At 35.2% G+C, this 16,636-nt stretch overlaps 1 protein-coding gene and 1 long non-coding RNA gene across 26 annotated transcripts in view; one reads left to right on the forward strand and one right to left on the reverse strand.

Moving 5' to 3' along the window:
* LOC111560140 overlaps window positions 1-16,636 on the forward strand; it is a 152,517-nt gene that overhangs the window by 124,157 nt on the left and 11,724 nt on the right. For 2 of the 8 annotated variants that reach the window (XR_006596610.1, XR_006596611.1), the window contains 2 exons: window positions 3,291-3,344; window positions 7,213-8,218. This is a non-coding gene — a long non-coding RNA (uncharacterized LOC111560140). Of the gene's footprint in view, window positions 1-3,290; window positions 3,345-7,212; window positions 8,219-16,636 lie in introns of those variants that run through there. The other 6 variants (XR_006596617.1, XR_006596616.1, XR_006596615.1 and 3 more) reach the window with 6 other exon arrangements.
* The window catches only part of RAPGEF2 (Rap guanine nucleotide exchange factor 2), a 247,896-nt gene that overhangs the window by 28,721 nt on the left and 202,539 nt on the right, over window positions 1-16,636 (reverse strand). For all 18 annotated transcript variants that reach the window (XM_023252716.2, XM_011281593.4, XM_023252717.2 and 15 more), the window contains 3 exons: window positions 12,438-12,615; window positions 5,870-6,006; window positions 5,085-5,243 (listed from right to left, as the gene is read on the reverse strand). In XM_023252716.2, coding sequence (XP_023108484.1) covers window positions 5,085-5,243; window positions 5,870-6,006; window positions 12,438-12,615 — 474 coding nt within the window. The remainder of the gene's footprint in view (window positions 1-5,084; window positions 5,244-5,869; window positions 6,007-12,437; window positions 12,616-16,636) is intronic.

Genomic DNA, 16,636 nt, shown 5'->3' on the forward strand with positions numbered 1-16,636 from the left:
TTTTTAATTTAAAAACACGATCCATTTCTATAACACTGACCACAGGTGTATACACGTTTTGAAAACTGTGGTCCTTAGTTCCTTGTCTCAAAAATAGTTTATTTTTTTTCTTTTTACAGGGCACCAAAATTGCTCTGTCTCCAAATAATTTTAGGTGATCTTTCTTACACTTGTTTAGAGAACACAATTATATCATTTTCTCATTTATCTCCTAAAAAAAGAAATACATTCCATAAGTTAAAAGGAGTAAGTAGATAGAGAAAAGAAAATGCTCTTAGGGGCACCTGGGTGGCTCAGTCAGTTAAGTGTCCAACTTGGGCTCAGGTCATGGTCACACGGTTCATTGGTTCAAGCCCGAAGTCAGGCTGTGTGCTGACAGCTCGGAGCCTGGAGCCTGCTTCAGATTCTGTGTCTCCCTCTCACTCTGCCCCTCCCCGACTTGTACTCTCTCTCTCAAAAATAAATAATAAACATTAAAAAAGAAAGAAAATGATTTTAGAAGAGAAATGTACTAAAATTAATCTTGACTGAAGGTTTAAGGAAATTAGAATAAGTTTGATTTGGAATTCATAAAGCCTAGAATTTTTTTTAATTTTTTTTTTTTTTTGTCTGTTTTTGTGAGAGAGAGAGAGAGAGAGAGAGAGAGAGAGAGACAGAGTAGTGAGCAGGAGAAGGGCAGCAAGAGAGGGAGACACAGAATCTGAAGCAGGCTCCAGGCTTTGATATGTCAGCACAGAGCCCAACGGGGGGGCTTGAACCCATGAGCCATGATAACATGACCTGAGTCAAAGTCCAACCAATGCTTAACCCCCTGAGCCATCTAGGCACCCCCTTGAGAGATATTTTTGTCACTTCTGTACCAAACTGAAGTACCATCCAAAAAGAAAATAAAACCCAACTGAATTTCTAATATGGACATACATATCTAAAAAGAAATAAATAATAGGTAAAAACATTTATCTGTATTTTTATTAGCAGATTTACTTTTGCTTTAAGAAGTCTGAAGATATAATAAGAAATTCATACGCAAGACATAATTTTAATTGGTATGATGAAGCCAGCTGAAAAATTGTGAACTATGTACATAATTATTTTGATGAGGTTTTATACTTTTAAATAGCTGTAAGCATATGAAAGTAATGTAAACCCTGGCATTCTGATATAAAATAAAAATGCAAACAAGATTTGGCTTACAAAAGGCCAAAGGCAGCTTACATTGCAGGATTGTTTTTTGGGCACATGACATCACAGCTGATATTTAGTAGAAAAATTATAATAGACGATAAAGGGATGAAGTAAAATTAAACGTCAACCATAATACAGTATTGTCAACTTTCCCATGTAACTGCTTTCTCCAAAACTACTTAAATTCAGTGTCATTAGCTCCCATGGTCTCTGGAAAAAGGGAGTCTAACAGGTTTACCTTAAGAAGTTAGAGCTATTTAAACTGGCATTTTGTGGTCTGTAAGGGAAATTCATGCCTAATTGTTCACACAGGGATCCCAGGGTTCGTTCCCCATTTAGAGTGTAGGGTAAGGCTAAGCAATGCCTGATGTGTTACTGGCAGGCCTAAGACACAGGCGGTAGTGAAGAAAAAGGGGAGAAGGAAAAGAAGAGTGGGAGAGAAGAGCAGGAATGGAAAAGAGGGATAGAAGTGGGAAGGAGAAAAGAAGGAGGCACATATGGGAAACGGAAAACCATTACCAATTGCCTGGTACCATAGGGTGTCTATATCTAGCCCTGCCTTTGTCTTTCAAAGCGAACAGAGGAACAAGCACAAACAATGAAAGGAGAGAACTGAAAGAGGAACACACAAAGCAAAATAGAACTTTGAGCATATCATGGGATCCAAACAAACAAATAAATGTTAAATATAATCCACTCATTGTGGATCAGGTTTACTATGAGCTCAACTAAATATCACATTATTCAATATTTACTTTTGGAACCCACTGGACTATAAGAAAATTAAGGCCAGTCCTAGGTGAAGTTGCCTCTTCTTGGTAAGGAGAACAGCATTTTTGTTCATCTCATTTAATAACTGTTAAATGCCTACAAGGTGCTCAGTAGAATGATATAAACTTAGGGAGGCCATCTTATGGATGAATGAAAATATGATTTTCATTGTTTCCTTTACTTCCCCTAACAAGAGGATGATCTAACATTTGTAGATAACTTACTGACAGATATGACATTTTAACAGAAATACACTAAAATACTACACCAACACAAGCGTTACATTAAGTCTAACTTCATTGTCCAACCTTGTTCTCCTACTGAGGGAACGAATGTCAGGCCTGAGCAGATGAGTCAGTGCAGGTACAAGAGTGATTCTTGAAGCCCCTTATTTAAGATCTTCCTTTTACAGTGGCTTAGACTGGAGTGGAGATAAGAGACTTTTCTCGGGTTTCTCACCAATTCCTCATCTAGTAAATAGAGTAGGGGTGCCTGGGTGGCGCAGTCGGTTAAGCGTCCGACTTCAGCCAGGTCACGATCTCACGGTCCGTGAGTTCGAGCCCCACATCAGGCTCTGGGCTGATGGCTCGGAGCCTGGAGCCTGCTTCCGATTCTGTGTCTCCCTCTCTCTCTGCCCCTCCCCCATTCATGCTCTGTCTCTCTCTGTCCCAAAAATAAATAAAAAACGTTGAAAAAAAATTAAATAAAAAAAAAAATAGAGTAGACTCTCTTCCCTGACATCTTCTTTCTCTTCTTTTCCCAGAATTCCGAAATAAATATTTAATGTTACCTGGTACATCTGATATTACTTAAGTACTCTGTAATATTCAGTCATATAGCATTTTTAGCAATTATTCTGAAATATGTCTATGCCTCTAATATCATTTTAGTTCCATGATTACAAATTTCTAACAAAAGGGGCTGGTCAATTAAGAGGTATTAATGTAATCGATGAATTCTCAGAAATAAAATAACTTTTTAACTTGCCCTTTAAGGGTACAGACTCTGACTAAAATGCTCTAGTAAAGCCAATATGTACCAGGGAGGAACTGATAACAGATAATAGGATAGGGAAACCTTTAACAAATTCCTAGTTTGTTTTGGACCAAGTATGGCTTTATTATATTTTGTTGGAGTACAGTTCCAAAGCTGAAACATCATCTATAATCTCTTTTACAAACACATTTCTAGGTCAAATAAAGACTCCAAGATTTACCTACCATTTTGTTTTCTTCTATTATGCCAAATAATTGAGACTTGACTATATTTAGAATGTTCTTCTGGCATTACTATTCAAAACAATGAATTCACAACCATTTATTTTTTCTCTACAGTGCTTACTGAAGGAATTATTTGGCAACATTACTTTTGGCAACAATATTCTCTAGGTAAGATAATTGTATTTGTAGGGGCGCCTGGGTGGCTTAGTCAGTTAAGCGTCTGACTTTGGCTCAGGTCATGATCTCCCGGCTCATGAAGTCAAGCCTTGTGTCGGACTCTGTGCTGACAGCTCAGAGCCTGGAGCCTGCTTCAGATTCTGTGTCTCCCTCCCTCTCTGCCCCTTCCCCCACTTGTGCTCTGTCTCTCTCTCTCTCAAAAATAAATAAATATTAAAAAAAAATTTATTTATAGCCATGGTCATTTTCTCTTTTAGTAAGTAAAGTGCTTAAAATGAAAATTTAAAAGAGTATTATTTTACATTTATCAGACACTATAAAAATTCAATGATGTTCTTTTAGAACAAAGTATATTCAGATGTATTTCAGACTACAGACCATTAAATACAGTGGGCACTTACCATTAATTGTTCTAAGTCAAATCTTTTGGTTTATTTACATTAAAACGTTTTATCTTTCAAAGACTTTTTTTTCAGAAGAGAAGACATAAATTTTATACACTTGATAACACAAGTATCTTAAATTTATTTCTCAATAATACAGAGGTTATCAGCTATAATCAATCTAAATTTCACATTTGGTCTCCACATTTTCTCTAGTCTTTTATTAAATGCTTTTATTTATTTATTGTTTAATGTTTGTTTATTTTTGAGAGAGAAAGAGATACAGTGTGAGCAGAAGAGGGGCAGAGAGAGAGGGAGGCACAGAATCCAAAGCAGGCTCCAGGCTCTGAGCTGTCAGCACAGAGCCCAATGCGGGGCTCGAACCCACAAACCGCAAGATCTTGACCTGAGCCAAAGTTGGACGCCCAACCAAATGAGCCACCCAGGTGCACATAAATGCTTTTAAATAATGATTATTAACACAATATCAACACTAACATTTTTCTTTTGCTATCATGTATTTTCTTTTAATCAGTAATTACTTTTTTACCAAGAAGTCCTTCTACTGATTCATACTATGATTTTCAGGACTTTTATTGTTTTTAATTTTTTTAATGTTTATTTATTTTTGAGAGAGAGTGAGAGAGGGTGTGAGCGAGGGAGGGGCAGAGAGAGAGGGAGACACAGAATCCAAAGCAGTCTTCAGGTTCTGAGCTGTCAGCTCAGGGCCCAATGGGAGGCACAAACTCACGAGCCACAAGATCATGACTTGAGCTGAAGTTGGATGCTTAACCAACTGAGCCACCCAGCCGTTCCTGATTTTCATGACTTTTAAATCAATTCCTTATCTTGTATGTATTTAAATAAAAACATTGTATAACTATATCACATCATCTTTATTAATCTATTTCTTTTCATAATGGGTGTTTTACTTCTATATTTTTTGGTGAACAGATTATCAAACTATTATTAATGGAAATTTTAAAATGCCATATTTACAGAACACTTTTTTAAATAAAACATATTTACAGAACACCTAGTTATGTGGAGTCCAAACAACTTTATTATTATTTTTTTAAGTATGCTTTATACCAAATGTGGGGCCTGAACTCATGACCCTGAGATCAAGAGTTGTATTCTCTACTGACCAAGGCAGCCAGGCGCCCCAAGTCCAAACAACTTTAAGGAAAATTTATTTTTAATTTCCTAGGGTGTGACAACATTCTACTTCAAAATCATATTTAAAATTCTAAAAGATGACCTATTTATAGGCAGAAAAATCTTACCCCAACTGTATAGACGTGTTAAGCATAAAATATACATATACATTTTTAATGATATTTTATACCTGGCAGTCATCCACCTTTGTTCTCATTACTCCTTTCATGTATTCTTTGTCCATGGTAGGAGAGACACCAAAACTATTTCCCATACATAATATTTCTGCTTTTCCATCTGGATAAGTTACTTCCACAGAACCATTCAGAATCACTGACCAGGAATCCAGCTAATTCAAAAAAATGAAGACAAAGCAGAAAATTATGGTCATGCAGCTGTAAATGCTAGAATGGTCTCTACAAATGATTTAGCAGATTTTTCATTTTGAAGATGGAATAACTCAAGTGAAGTTAACTGTTTACTAAATCGAAAAAACAAGGAATAAAGCAAAGCACAGCCATGGATCTATGTATTTCTTCATGCCCAGCTAGGGGTACATGTCATTCCACTCTTTTAATTTGAGTTTGGGCATTCTTCTCTAAAATGACACAAGGAAAAAGAATTCTTCTGTTCCCCCAAACATATGTAAGCAATATAAAATGATCACCACTGCCTCAATAAGAATATCATTGTGTTCTGACAAAAGGCATACAATGAACATTTAAAGTTATAAAAATCTGAAAAGTTAATATATCAAAGTATTTCTATCAGTAGCATATGAAATATTATAAAAAATAAAAATATTAGATTTGAAATATTTTGACATAACAATCAGTGTTATCATAATTCTTAAATTATTCAAACTAATTGTTGCTCATTGTTTTTTAAGAGGAAAAAATAAGAATTGGTTTTTTGTTCACTTGCTGTACTAAGAGACCCTCAAACAGAAATTTCATGACAGAAATGTTCACTAACCTCTTCACCATCATTTAGCACTATGGTCCCAGCTCTTTCCACGACTGCAAACACCATAACAGCACAAAGTTCTCGTCTCACTGACATAGTCATATTGGCAAAAGCAGGCAATTGGTGCATAAATTCTAAAAGTTGTTCTAAAAGGCAAAAGATATTGTAAACATTAATCAGCAATTACTTATTTATTTATCTATTTAGTTTATTTATTTGAGAGACAGAGTGAGAGAGCAGTGAGAGAGCAGAGTGAGAGACAGTGAGAGAGAGCAAGGGAGGGGCAATGAGAGAGAGAGAGGGAGACAGAGATTCCCAAGCAGACTCCACACTGTCAGCACAGAGGCTGATGTGGGGCTCAAACTCACGAACCGTGAGATCATGACCTGAGTCGAAACCAAGAGTCGGATGCTCACCCAACTGAGCCACCCAGGTGCCCCACTACAACTTTTTTTTTTTTTTAAACCAAGCATTCAAAAAGAATGCTCTAGGGTTCTTTCTTTTTAAATGTCCTACAAAACTGCCCACTGGAAAATACAATTACTTCAAATATTGTTAGTACAAAAGCTGAACTTCTTGCAGGTAAACGAAGAACTGTCACTATGGAAGTGGTGACATTTACTTATTGATTTAGGAATGCTAGTATACATTGTGATTCCAATTCTAATGGGAATGAAGAAATTAATAAACTTCAAATGGAAAATTTCTATTGAAAATCAGCTGTGATCTTATTAAGGCTAATTAAAGGGTGAAATACTAAGCTGAAATGAAATAGAGGTCTGAGAATTCTCCAAAAAAAAATCAATAGGTCTATTCTAGTGCCTTCTGGGCAGGTAGACACCCCAAACAGCAGAAATAACCACTTTCAATCTAAAGATAACCCATGATTTAGAAACCAAGGGATATTTTCTATGGATTAAGACAAATTTATAAAAATTAATCAATTAAAAATTGTATTATGCCAAGTGAAATGAGTCAGAGAAAGACAAATATATGATTTCATTAAATATGTGGAATTTAAGAAACAAAACATATGAACACAGGGGAAGGGAAAGAAAAATAAAGATAAAAATGGAGAGAGATGTAAACCATAAGAGACTCTTAAATATAGAGAACAAACTGAGGGTTGCTGGGGGTCTGGGGGGGGTTGGGGTTAAATGGGTAATGGGCATTAAGGAGGGCACTCGCTGGGATGAGCACTGGGTGTTATATGTAAGTGATGAAATCACTGAGTTCTACTGAATCCAACACCACACAGTATGTTAACTAACTTGAATTTAAATAAATAAAATTTAAAACGTTATATCACAAATACAAATGAAAATTGATATGTTATTTTTTTTATCCCACAGACTGGCCAAAACAGAGAAAAGTTTCAGTCTTCCTGTCGGCAATGCTGTGGAGAAACAGCTTAAACTTTGATCCAGTTGTAGCTGTTGACAAGATGGATGACTTCACAGTCTTTTCTAGTCCTGTGGTCTCTATTTTTAATTTTTTCTATTATTAGGTAGCTTTACTAATTACTAAGTTCTTTCCTTACTCCTCACTATGGCTCTATGAGGTGCATGTTTTCTTTCTCATTTCACAGGGAGAAAACAGGCTCAAAGTCATATAATTAGGAAGTGACAGTGATGATTCAGGACCGTCTGCCTCCAAACCTCCTGCTGGACATTATAGGTAATGATAAAAGAGCACAAGGTATATGTCAGACATCACTTGAATACTTATTAGTTATATTGCTTTGGGAAAGCTGATTAATTTACTTAAGGCATGTTTCCCTCATTTATGAAAGAACAATATAATACCTACCCTTTGTTGGACAGCTGTGACAAATACAACAGAGATAATAAAGTCCTTAGAGAGTAAATATTCAATAAATAAGAACAGCTATTATTGTCATTATCATACTCATATCATTCAAATTTCTAGGTAAAAATTCTGCTATATTTTTCTTGTCCTCACGTAATGAAACTGTCCCTGTGTACCTTCCATCTATCTGTTAGGATTTAGTGACACATTTATGTTATTGGAGATACAGTAGTTTGTTCACTGCAAAAACAACACAGAATAGAATGATCTATTCTGTGAAAACATTACATTTATAGAAGGTCAGATGAAGTGTTTTTCTCGGGTCCAGATGGGTAATGTCTCTTCTGATTAGACCCTACGTCATCGCCCTGTAAAAGACTTTCATAACAGAGTGGCTTCGGAATCAGGAGAATAACACTGATAGGTGGTACCCAGGGACTCTGTCCAAGAAGACAGTGTTCTTCAACCTGACCCAGACTGATGTGCCAGGAAATCAATATACTGTTGCAACCAGCATTTTTTTTTTTTTTACAACCAGCATTTTAAAAACAAGAGAATCAAAGCACATAACTTACAGAATAAGTTCTGTTTAGTGAAACTTTTATTTCTGGAAGGAGTGGGTGTGTTTGGGTCATATAAATAAAATATATTTATTCCTTGGGACAGCAATAAACCAATTTTTAATACCACTGCAATTATCTATTATATATGGGAGGTAACAATCATTGTGTTACAAACACACTGACCTTTTGATCTGAAGCAAAAACACAAATGAAAAAGCTAGTATATCACTGTTAGTTCTGCAGTTATAAGCCTCTGTTTTCTTCAGCTATTACTGCCCTACCCCTCACCACAAGGTAATAAAATATTACCTATAGAACACACATTTTGCTTTCTTCCCCCTCCTCCCCTAATAATACTAAATTTCCTTGGACAAGTGAAGATTCATGGTCTTAAGAAGAATATGAGACCAGAAGTCAGAAATGTTTTAAATTCAACATAATATGACATAATAGACAATAAGTCAAATTATGACCACATATATGATTGAAGAATATGAGTATATGAAGTATAAAATATATTTACTAATACTTGCTATAATGATTTGAAGTGCCCTGCATAGACATTGCTCTTGCTTTTTGGAAGATTCCTGCTCCATTAATGGGTTATGAAATCAAGTTGTGATACAGGAGTAATGACTAAGATTTAAAAAAATATGACAGGATAGAAAATATTTGTGTATCACATACAATATGGATAAATAATAAAGAAGACAGAAAAGATCTGATGATAGTAATGTACATAATGCTCTAGGCTCAGCTGAAAAACTAAAAATAAATAAATGCTTAACCAGATGGTATCTAAGAGTTAAGTCTCCCAAAGATTCAACAATAGTGTTGCTGGTTTTGTAGTAACCTGTACTTATTACACTGGATAATTAGTGCAATTAAAACAATAAAGAATTTCTATCACTAATCTTCACAAAATAAATATAAAACAGGAGCATTTGGCTATAGGGGCTCAACATAAACTCTGGTAACGCCACAGGGATCATACAGAGTTCAAGCAGTTAGGGTTAGTCAAGAGTTCAGAGCCTGGAATGAGTAAAAGACAGTTCCTAGAACATGGCAAGAAGAAGCCATGGACTGAAGAAGCAGGACTACTTTCTTCTATGTTGCTTGGAAGAATCTATTAGAATAATACATTAATTAATAATATTTTATTTTGTTAGGAAAGGAATATTTCCCTTTATGAAAAAAGACCTTTTTTCCTTAAAGTTTATTTTGAGGGACAGAGGGGCAAAGAGAGAATCCCAAGCAGACTCCCTGCTGACAGCACACGGATTGATCCCACAAACTCTGAGATCATGACCTGAACTGAAATCAAGAGTAAGATGCTCAACTGACCGAGCCACCTAGGCTCCCTGAAAAAAGACATTTTTAAACACTTTTTTTCTAGTCAATGTGACACAAAGAAAGGCCAGATAATCAGCTTACAGACACCGCAAGCGATGTCAATATAAAAATTAGCTTATTTGCTTGGTTTAATTTTGTATAAAAACTGGTTACTATTAAGATGTTTTTGAAAAATCTGTGGAGTTTTGTTTTTGTTTTTGTTTTTGTTTGGTGCTATATTGAAGGGGAGAAAAAAGAACTCTTTGGAAGGGATCTTTGAAAAGTAGGTCTCTACCTTAATGTGTAAAGGCCTCAAAAAAGAAATTAAATTCGCAACCATTCGATAACTGAGTACCTAGAGAATTATGAGCTAGAGAGCAAAAAGGAACAAAGTCCTTTCCTTCAAAGTATTGAAACAAAGGTACACACACCCAAGAATCTATGGGAACCCCAAAGCAATTTTTTTAATTCTTGCAGCTTTTAAAATATGTTAGCAATTTCATTTGATTCAACTTTGATTCTGCCCACCCCCCACCTCCCAACACACCATTCCTTCTCTATTTCATGGGGTTAGAGGAAGGTGGTTAGGAACAGAGGCATCCAGAGAGAGCATCATTTAGAAGTTTGTAGTTTTTATGAAAGGTATCTGTTGTAACTAAATACTGGCAGATCAGTTAGATTTAACAAGAGTAACAGCAAAAAAGCTAAAAGTGCTCACATGTGGTTTTGTCTTGAGGAGACAGAATATAAGCTCTTCCAAGATCTCTTGTAGAGCAAACAACACTCATAAGGTTTTATCTTTAATAATAATGGTTTTATTATTTTAAATAAAAGTATATTTGATAGGAGCAAGCATCAGAATCATCTCTGCTTGCAAGTGAATTGGTATTCAAGTAAATGTTATTCACTGGAGGTTCTATCAACAAGCACATTTAAAAAAAAAAGATAGCTTTGTATTCTTTTGAAGGAATCAGCATAGCATTTGCTTTCCAGAAATCCTGGAAAAGATACCTTCTCAGATATGAAGTGAAAATCTTAAATTTCCAGGAATGACATGCTGTATGATTTTAATAATTATTTTCTTCTATAACTGTACTAAAATGAACATATTCAAAAAAGAAGATACATTAACTTACAAAAGAATAATTTCCACATCAATCTGTTCATAAGCAATGTTCAATCTTATTTAAAAATTAAAAAAAAAAACAACCTATGAGCAAGGATTCTGGAGTAAGAGGGCAAATTGAATACACTTCCAATTTCACTTTCTGTTTAAGGACATATTTAAAAAGAAGTCGACAAGGACAAAGAGAATGGGACAGTGTAATACAACTTTGGACACTGCAAATCAAATGAATGTGCATGTGGTATTAGACATAAGAAAGTGAAACCCAATGTTTTCAGTGGGTAAAATAGAACCACTCTAATTTATGCTGCAGAACCCTCAAGAGACTTGCAAACTGCCAGCACCTTTGGAACGGGAGTGCAGGTGGTAGAGAAGGAAATGGGCTGGAGTCAGGGATGGGTATCTGTGAAGCCTTTAAGTCCTTACTCCAGCAAAAATTATCCAGAAAGGGTTAACACAGAACACATTTCTTCACTGGGGGCCACAGGCATAGGTGGCTCCCCTTTTCACTTCCTTCATGTCTGAGCCCTTTAAAAGGACATTACCAGCCATTTCCTCCTAAAATAGGCTCCATTCTGTTCATTCCTCAACCTCCATCACTCCCTAATCCCCACTTTATTCTTCAGACTGAAAGAGAGCAAGGATCTTACCTGCCTGTTCCCCTCTGAGTTGCCAGGACTTAAAAAAATGTTCAGTACATAGAAGGTGCTCAATCACATTAGCTGCATGAATGAATGGTTACCAACATGGTATATTCATCTATAAATACTTACCAATTCTATATTTGTATTTTAAATATCTAATACAAGTTGTTGGTTTTTCATCCTTAATTTTCTAGCGTATGTATATAGAGTAGGTGGTGAAAGATTTTCTTCATCATGTTTGTTTCCTTCACAACACATGCAACCAGCCACTTATAACTATGCCCATACTGTCCTATATCTAATCCCAATAGAGCAAGTTCCTTGAATTTGTCTGCAAATATATATCAGCCAAAAAGAGTTGGGAGAGTGGTAGGACAGATTATCTGGGCTCAGGCAAGGGTGCTTACAGATTCCAGACCTGTGGTGGACACAAGGTACTCTACAGAAGTTGCCCTGACTCCTAGCATTCTCTAAGGAAGAAGCCTGAGTGCAGAAGGCGTACCTGAACACTAAACCATTATTACACAGTCATCTCTTATTCTGATGGGAAAGTGGGTAACAGAAACTACAAGGATGGGGAAAACAGATACAAAGCCACTTGGATTTCTAACCTTAGGATGCACTTAAAGAAAGTCTAAACCCCCCGCAGCTCATATATTACTAAGTTTTCCACTCAGTCCCATCTTCAGATGGAACCAGAGTAAAAGCAAAGTCATCTACATGGCAATTTTACCAGTTGTCATTGACTGGTATTTACATAGGGAAAATGTGAGCATTATAGGAATAGTGCTCACAAGAAAAATAATAGGAATAACACTATATGGAAGACTACTTTTTTCCTTTTTTTGTCATAAAGTAAGCTGAGAAGGGGCTCATGTGGTAGAGTTTTATAAGAAGTTTTATCATTTGTAGACTTCAGAACATAATGATTGAATAAAATTGATTCTTTAAACTTTTTTTCAACAAATGCTACTGCTTATGCAAGCGAAAATTATAAATTAATGACTTTTTAAAGCCTACTATTCTTGGGCTCTATTTTATCAGGCCATTTTACCCTAAATATTTTAAATTGCTCTTAAATTCATTTTCTTATCCAAACTTACCAATGTCATCATCTGTCCTGTCAATTGGATCCTTCTCTAGGCAGTCTCTCACAATGTCCCTGCTCATCAGAGGATCTGATGCCCTCTCAATGTCTTCTTCATCATCATCGTCCTCAGAATCCACTGCTGTTTCTGGCAACCCACTCAGGTCCATATCACCAGCCTCGCTTTCTGTGGCCTTAAAAGAAATCAAAATAATTTATTTTTTATTTTTTATTTTTTTTAACGTTTATTTATTTTTGACACAGAGAGAGACAGAGCATGAACGGGGGAGGGTCAGAGAGAGGGAGACACAGAATTGAAACAGGCTCCAGGCTCTGAGCTGTCAGTACAGAGCCCAACGCGGGGCTCGAACTCACAGACCGCGAGATCATGACCTGAGCCGAAGTCGGCCGCTTAACCGACTGAGCCACCCAGGCGCCCCAAGACCAAAATAATTTTTAAAAATTATTTTAAGCAAGTCTTTTTGTACCCAAAAGAAATAAGAGCAAGTCTAGTTTGAAATATTAAAATTTTAGTATATTGATTTGTCTGTAACTAAGCATGTATTCAATATCAACAAATATTTATGCACTAGGCACTATGTAAGAAGAAACACTTATAGAAAACAGGAGTGATTTAATCTCCTATTAAACTTTTAGTTGGGATTAATGATCTTATCTCAAAAATTCTGATTTCTTATCTGAGCTGTCATATGCTCCTGAAACAGTAGAATAAAGAAGAAAAAGACAGTGTTTGTTTTCACTCCATTTTTCAAAGAGAATGGCTTAAGCTAAGAGCCTAAGGGTAATAACTGATTCTGAGCAATTCCTTCTCCAAAAGAACAGGTGTGGATTTATTAATGCCAAGAAGACTCAACAACTTCTTTCCTATTAGGTGGTCTTTATGGAAAAGTGAAGCATAAATCAAAGATAACTTTATAAGTATGTGAACAAAACATTAACATTTACTTTGATTATACCAATGTCCACTCTCCAATTATAAATCACCAAAAAATATTAAAAGACCATATGCCTACAGGTAACACATTCTTCATTCCTCAACAAGGTGACCTTATCACCAATCAAATTTCAAGTAATCAAGTACTTAAATGTTAGTCATTAGAGTCACAAACTTCAAAATGATCTTTTCTCCTGGGCTGTCTCAAGGCTAGGACAGCTATCCTATTGAGGTCATTCTATAGCCTGCTGTGATTATCATCTCCACAATATATATGAATGTTGTCATATCAACCTTACTTGACATTATACCCAAAATTTACTAACTGCTTAAGCTATGAAAGTCTTGAACATCACGTTTTGCCAGATAAAATATTAAACTCTTAAAAAGTCTGTTATAAAACCATGAACTTCCTAGAAAACATGTATTATAAAGTTCACTAACTTCAAATAACTTGTAATTCACATCGTTTTCAAAGACATTAAAGGCCGTCTTATTTTTAAGAATAGGCAAAAACATTTATTAAAAGTGAACGATAAAAATATAAACTGCTGAACTTCCTCCTCCTCCTCCTCCTCCTCATCCAACACCCAATATTTACAATGTGCCAGGAACTGCTCTGTTTTATATGTATTAACTCATTTAATCTTCAAAACTATCCTATGAAGTGTTATTACTGACTTTTATTATTCTTCATTCTCGTAAACGGAAATTATTGCAGAATCAAGATTAGAACCCTGGGGGGCACCTGGGTGGCTCAGTCAGTTAAGTGTCTGACTTCGGCTCAGGGCGTAATCTCATGGTTCATGAGCTCGAGCCCTGCATCTGGCTCTGCGCTGACAGGCAGAGCCCACTTTGTATCCTCCGTCTCCCTCTCCCTGCCCCTCCCCTGCTTGCACAGCGCTCTCTCTCTCAAAAATAAACAAACATTAAAAAAAAAAAAAAAAAGATTAGAACCTAGGAATTCTGTCTCTGCAGTCTTAACCATAACCTAATCTATCTCTTTACAACAGATATTACATATGAATGTGGCTTATATAGGGATCTATATTTTTTTTTTTAATTTAACTGGGTATTTAAAGAAAAATTTTATCATTTTCTTATCAAAGAGTTACTTTTCTCAAGTCTTGGTTTATACTGCAGAACATAAGATTTAATCCTACCTTTGAAGCAATATAAACAGGTATTAATATTTTATAAGTTTAACAAAATAACTTTAATGACATTTTTAGTTCTTTAGGTACAATTTCCTAAACTAAAATACATACATTATAAAAAAAAAAATCTAAGGGGAAAATAATAAAGAATACTTAGACAGAATAATTAAAGATGGAAAACCTAATGTCTACAAAAGCTCTTTAAATAATGGCCTTAGTAAATACTACTGCTTGGGTTAAGACCATTATCAGCAGAGCAGTGGGAGAGCAGTAAGGCCTTGTAGGCTTGCGGTTTCAAGTACTCGATAAAACATATGGAGCAGTTATTTTACTTTTAAATTAACACTTCACTGGAGCCTTTGTGGCATTTGATATTTCCTCAGTTTGTTCATTTTCTTGATATCCTTTAAAAAATGAAAATAATCTCTTAAGAACTGTGTTCAGAATACAATATATGGAATCACTTTTGATTTCAGTAAATCATAGAGCTTTAGGTATTATTCTGAGACTATTACTAGTTTTTTGGGTTTTTTTTTTTTGAGACTATTCCTACTTAGCTATAATATACATCTACATCTATATTAGGCTATCCATGTGGAAGGGAAATTAATTTAGGACAGGAATTATTTGCCTAACTGAATTAACTGTGGCACACTCAGAAACACATCTCCTAATTTAAATTCAGAATTCACAGAATTGTCTCTAGATTCTAGAATGAAACGGAAGTAGAACTTGACATGATGTATTATGCCAAGCCTGTGATCAGAGAAATTAGGCCAATACTGTTATTATCACAGCCTTATTTCTGAAGTCTAGAAATGTGACAATTTGCTAATGTTTGCTATGTTTACATTTTCACACCAGTTTCACCTTAACATTGAAGATTATTATTCATCACCTTATATTTTCAAATATACAATCAGCCCTCTGTATGTACATTCTTTAATATTAGCTGAAATTGAAGAAGGGACTACTAGAGACAGAAATAAAAAATAAAAATAAAAAACTTCTAAATAATATAGTTATATAGCTTATAGTGTTTCTTTAAATTTTAAACATCTAAAATACAGTAAGAGATACAAAATATATTTTTTAACATTCCAAAGAAATCATTACTGTCATTTAAATGAATTATATGTAAGTGTTAAACAAAACAAAAAGACTCCTTCTTCTTCTTCTTCTTTTTTTTTTTTTTTTAAATAAAGTAAGCTCTAAGCCCAACATGGGGCTTGAACTCAAGAACCCCATGCTCTATTGACTAAGCAAGCCAGGTGTCCCAGAACAAAAAGCCTTTTAAATGTGAATTGGATTAATCTCTCCACAACTGAACCTTCCACCCCATTTGTGTTAACGATCATTAGTTGTTTTCTAGCTCTGTTATGTGTATTCCATTCTTAATTCATTCATGAAATAACGCTCACTAAACCAGTAACTTAGATTATTTTTCTAAATAAATATCCATTATATTTTAAAACACTACAGAATTCCTTAATTTAATTTTTTTTTTTTTTTTTAGTGAGCTGTAGGCCCAACATGGGGCTTGAACTCACAACGCTGAGATAAAGAGTTGGAGGCTCTATTAACTGAGCCAGGCAGGTGCCCTTCCAGAATTTCTTTTAATAATAAATTTTAAATAGAACTTGATAACAATTTTTTTTAGGAGTCTATTAATGCCATAATACTACTGCTTCATGAACAATAAAACTTTTGGAGACTGGAGTGAAATGCTTACTGAACAAACACCAACTGGTCTACAGGAGAAGTGTACTAAACTTAGGAGGAGTGCCTAGAACCCAGTAGTTACTGAATTTACATTTGCTAAATAAACAAACTCAGGGTTTAGTAATTCAGATCTCAGCTCTACCATTTATTATGTGACTTTAGCAAAATTACTTAACCTCCATGACTCCAGTGTTATCAGTAGAGTTATATCCTCCCACTCATACCACTGTTCTTGGATCGAATAAGGGGAAAGAAAAGAACGCCAATTACAGGCCACATCAAAAGACAGTCCCTTCCTCAAGGGAACACATTTTTTATATCAGCATTTGTGTATCTTTACCTCTCCCCATCGCACCAGCGAAGCTTATGCACGATTTGTAC

The sequence above is a fragment of the Felis catus genome, chromosome B1 (assembly GCF_018350175.1).
Source record: "Felis catus isolate Fca126 chromosome B1, F.catus_Fca126_mat1.0, whole genome shotgun sequence".
Lineage (NCBI taxonomy): Eukaryota > Metazoa > Chordata > Mammalia > Carnivora > Felidae > Felis > Felis catus.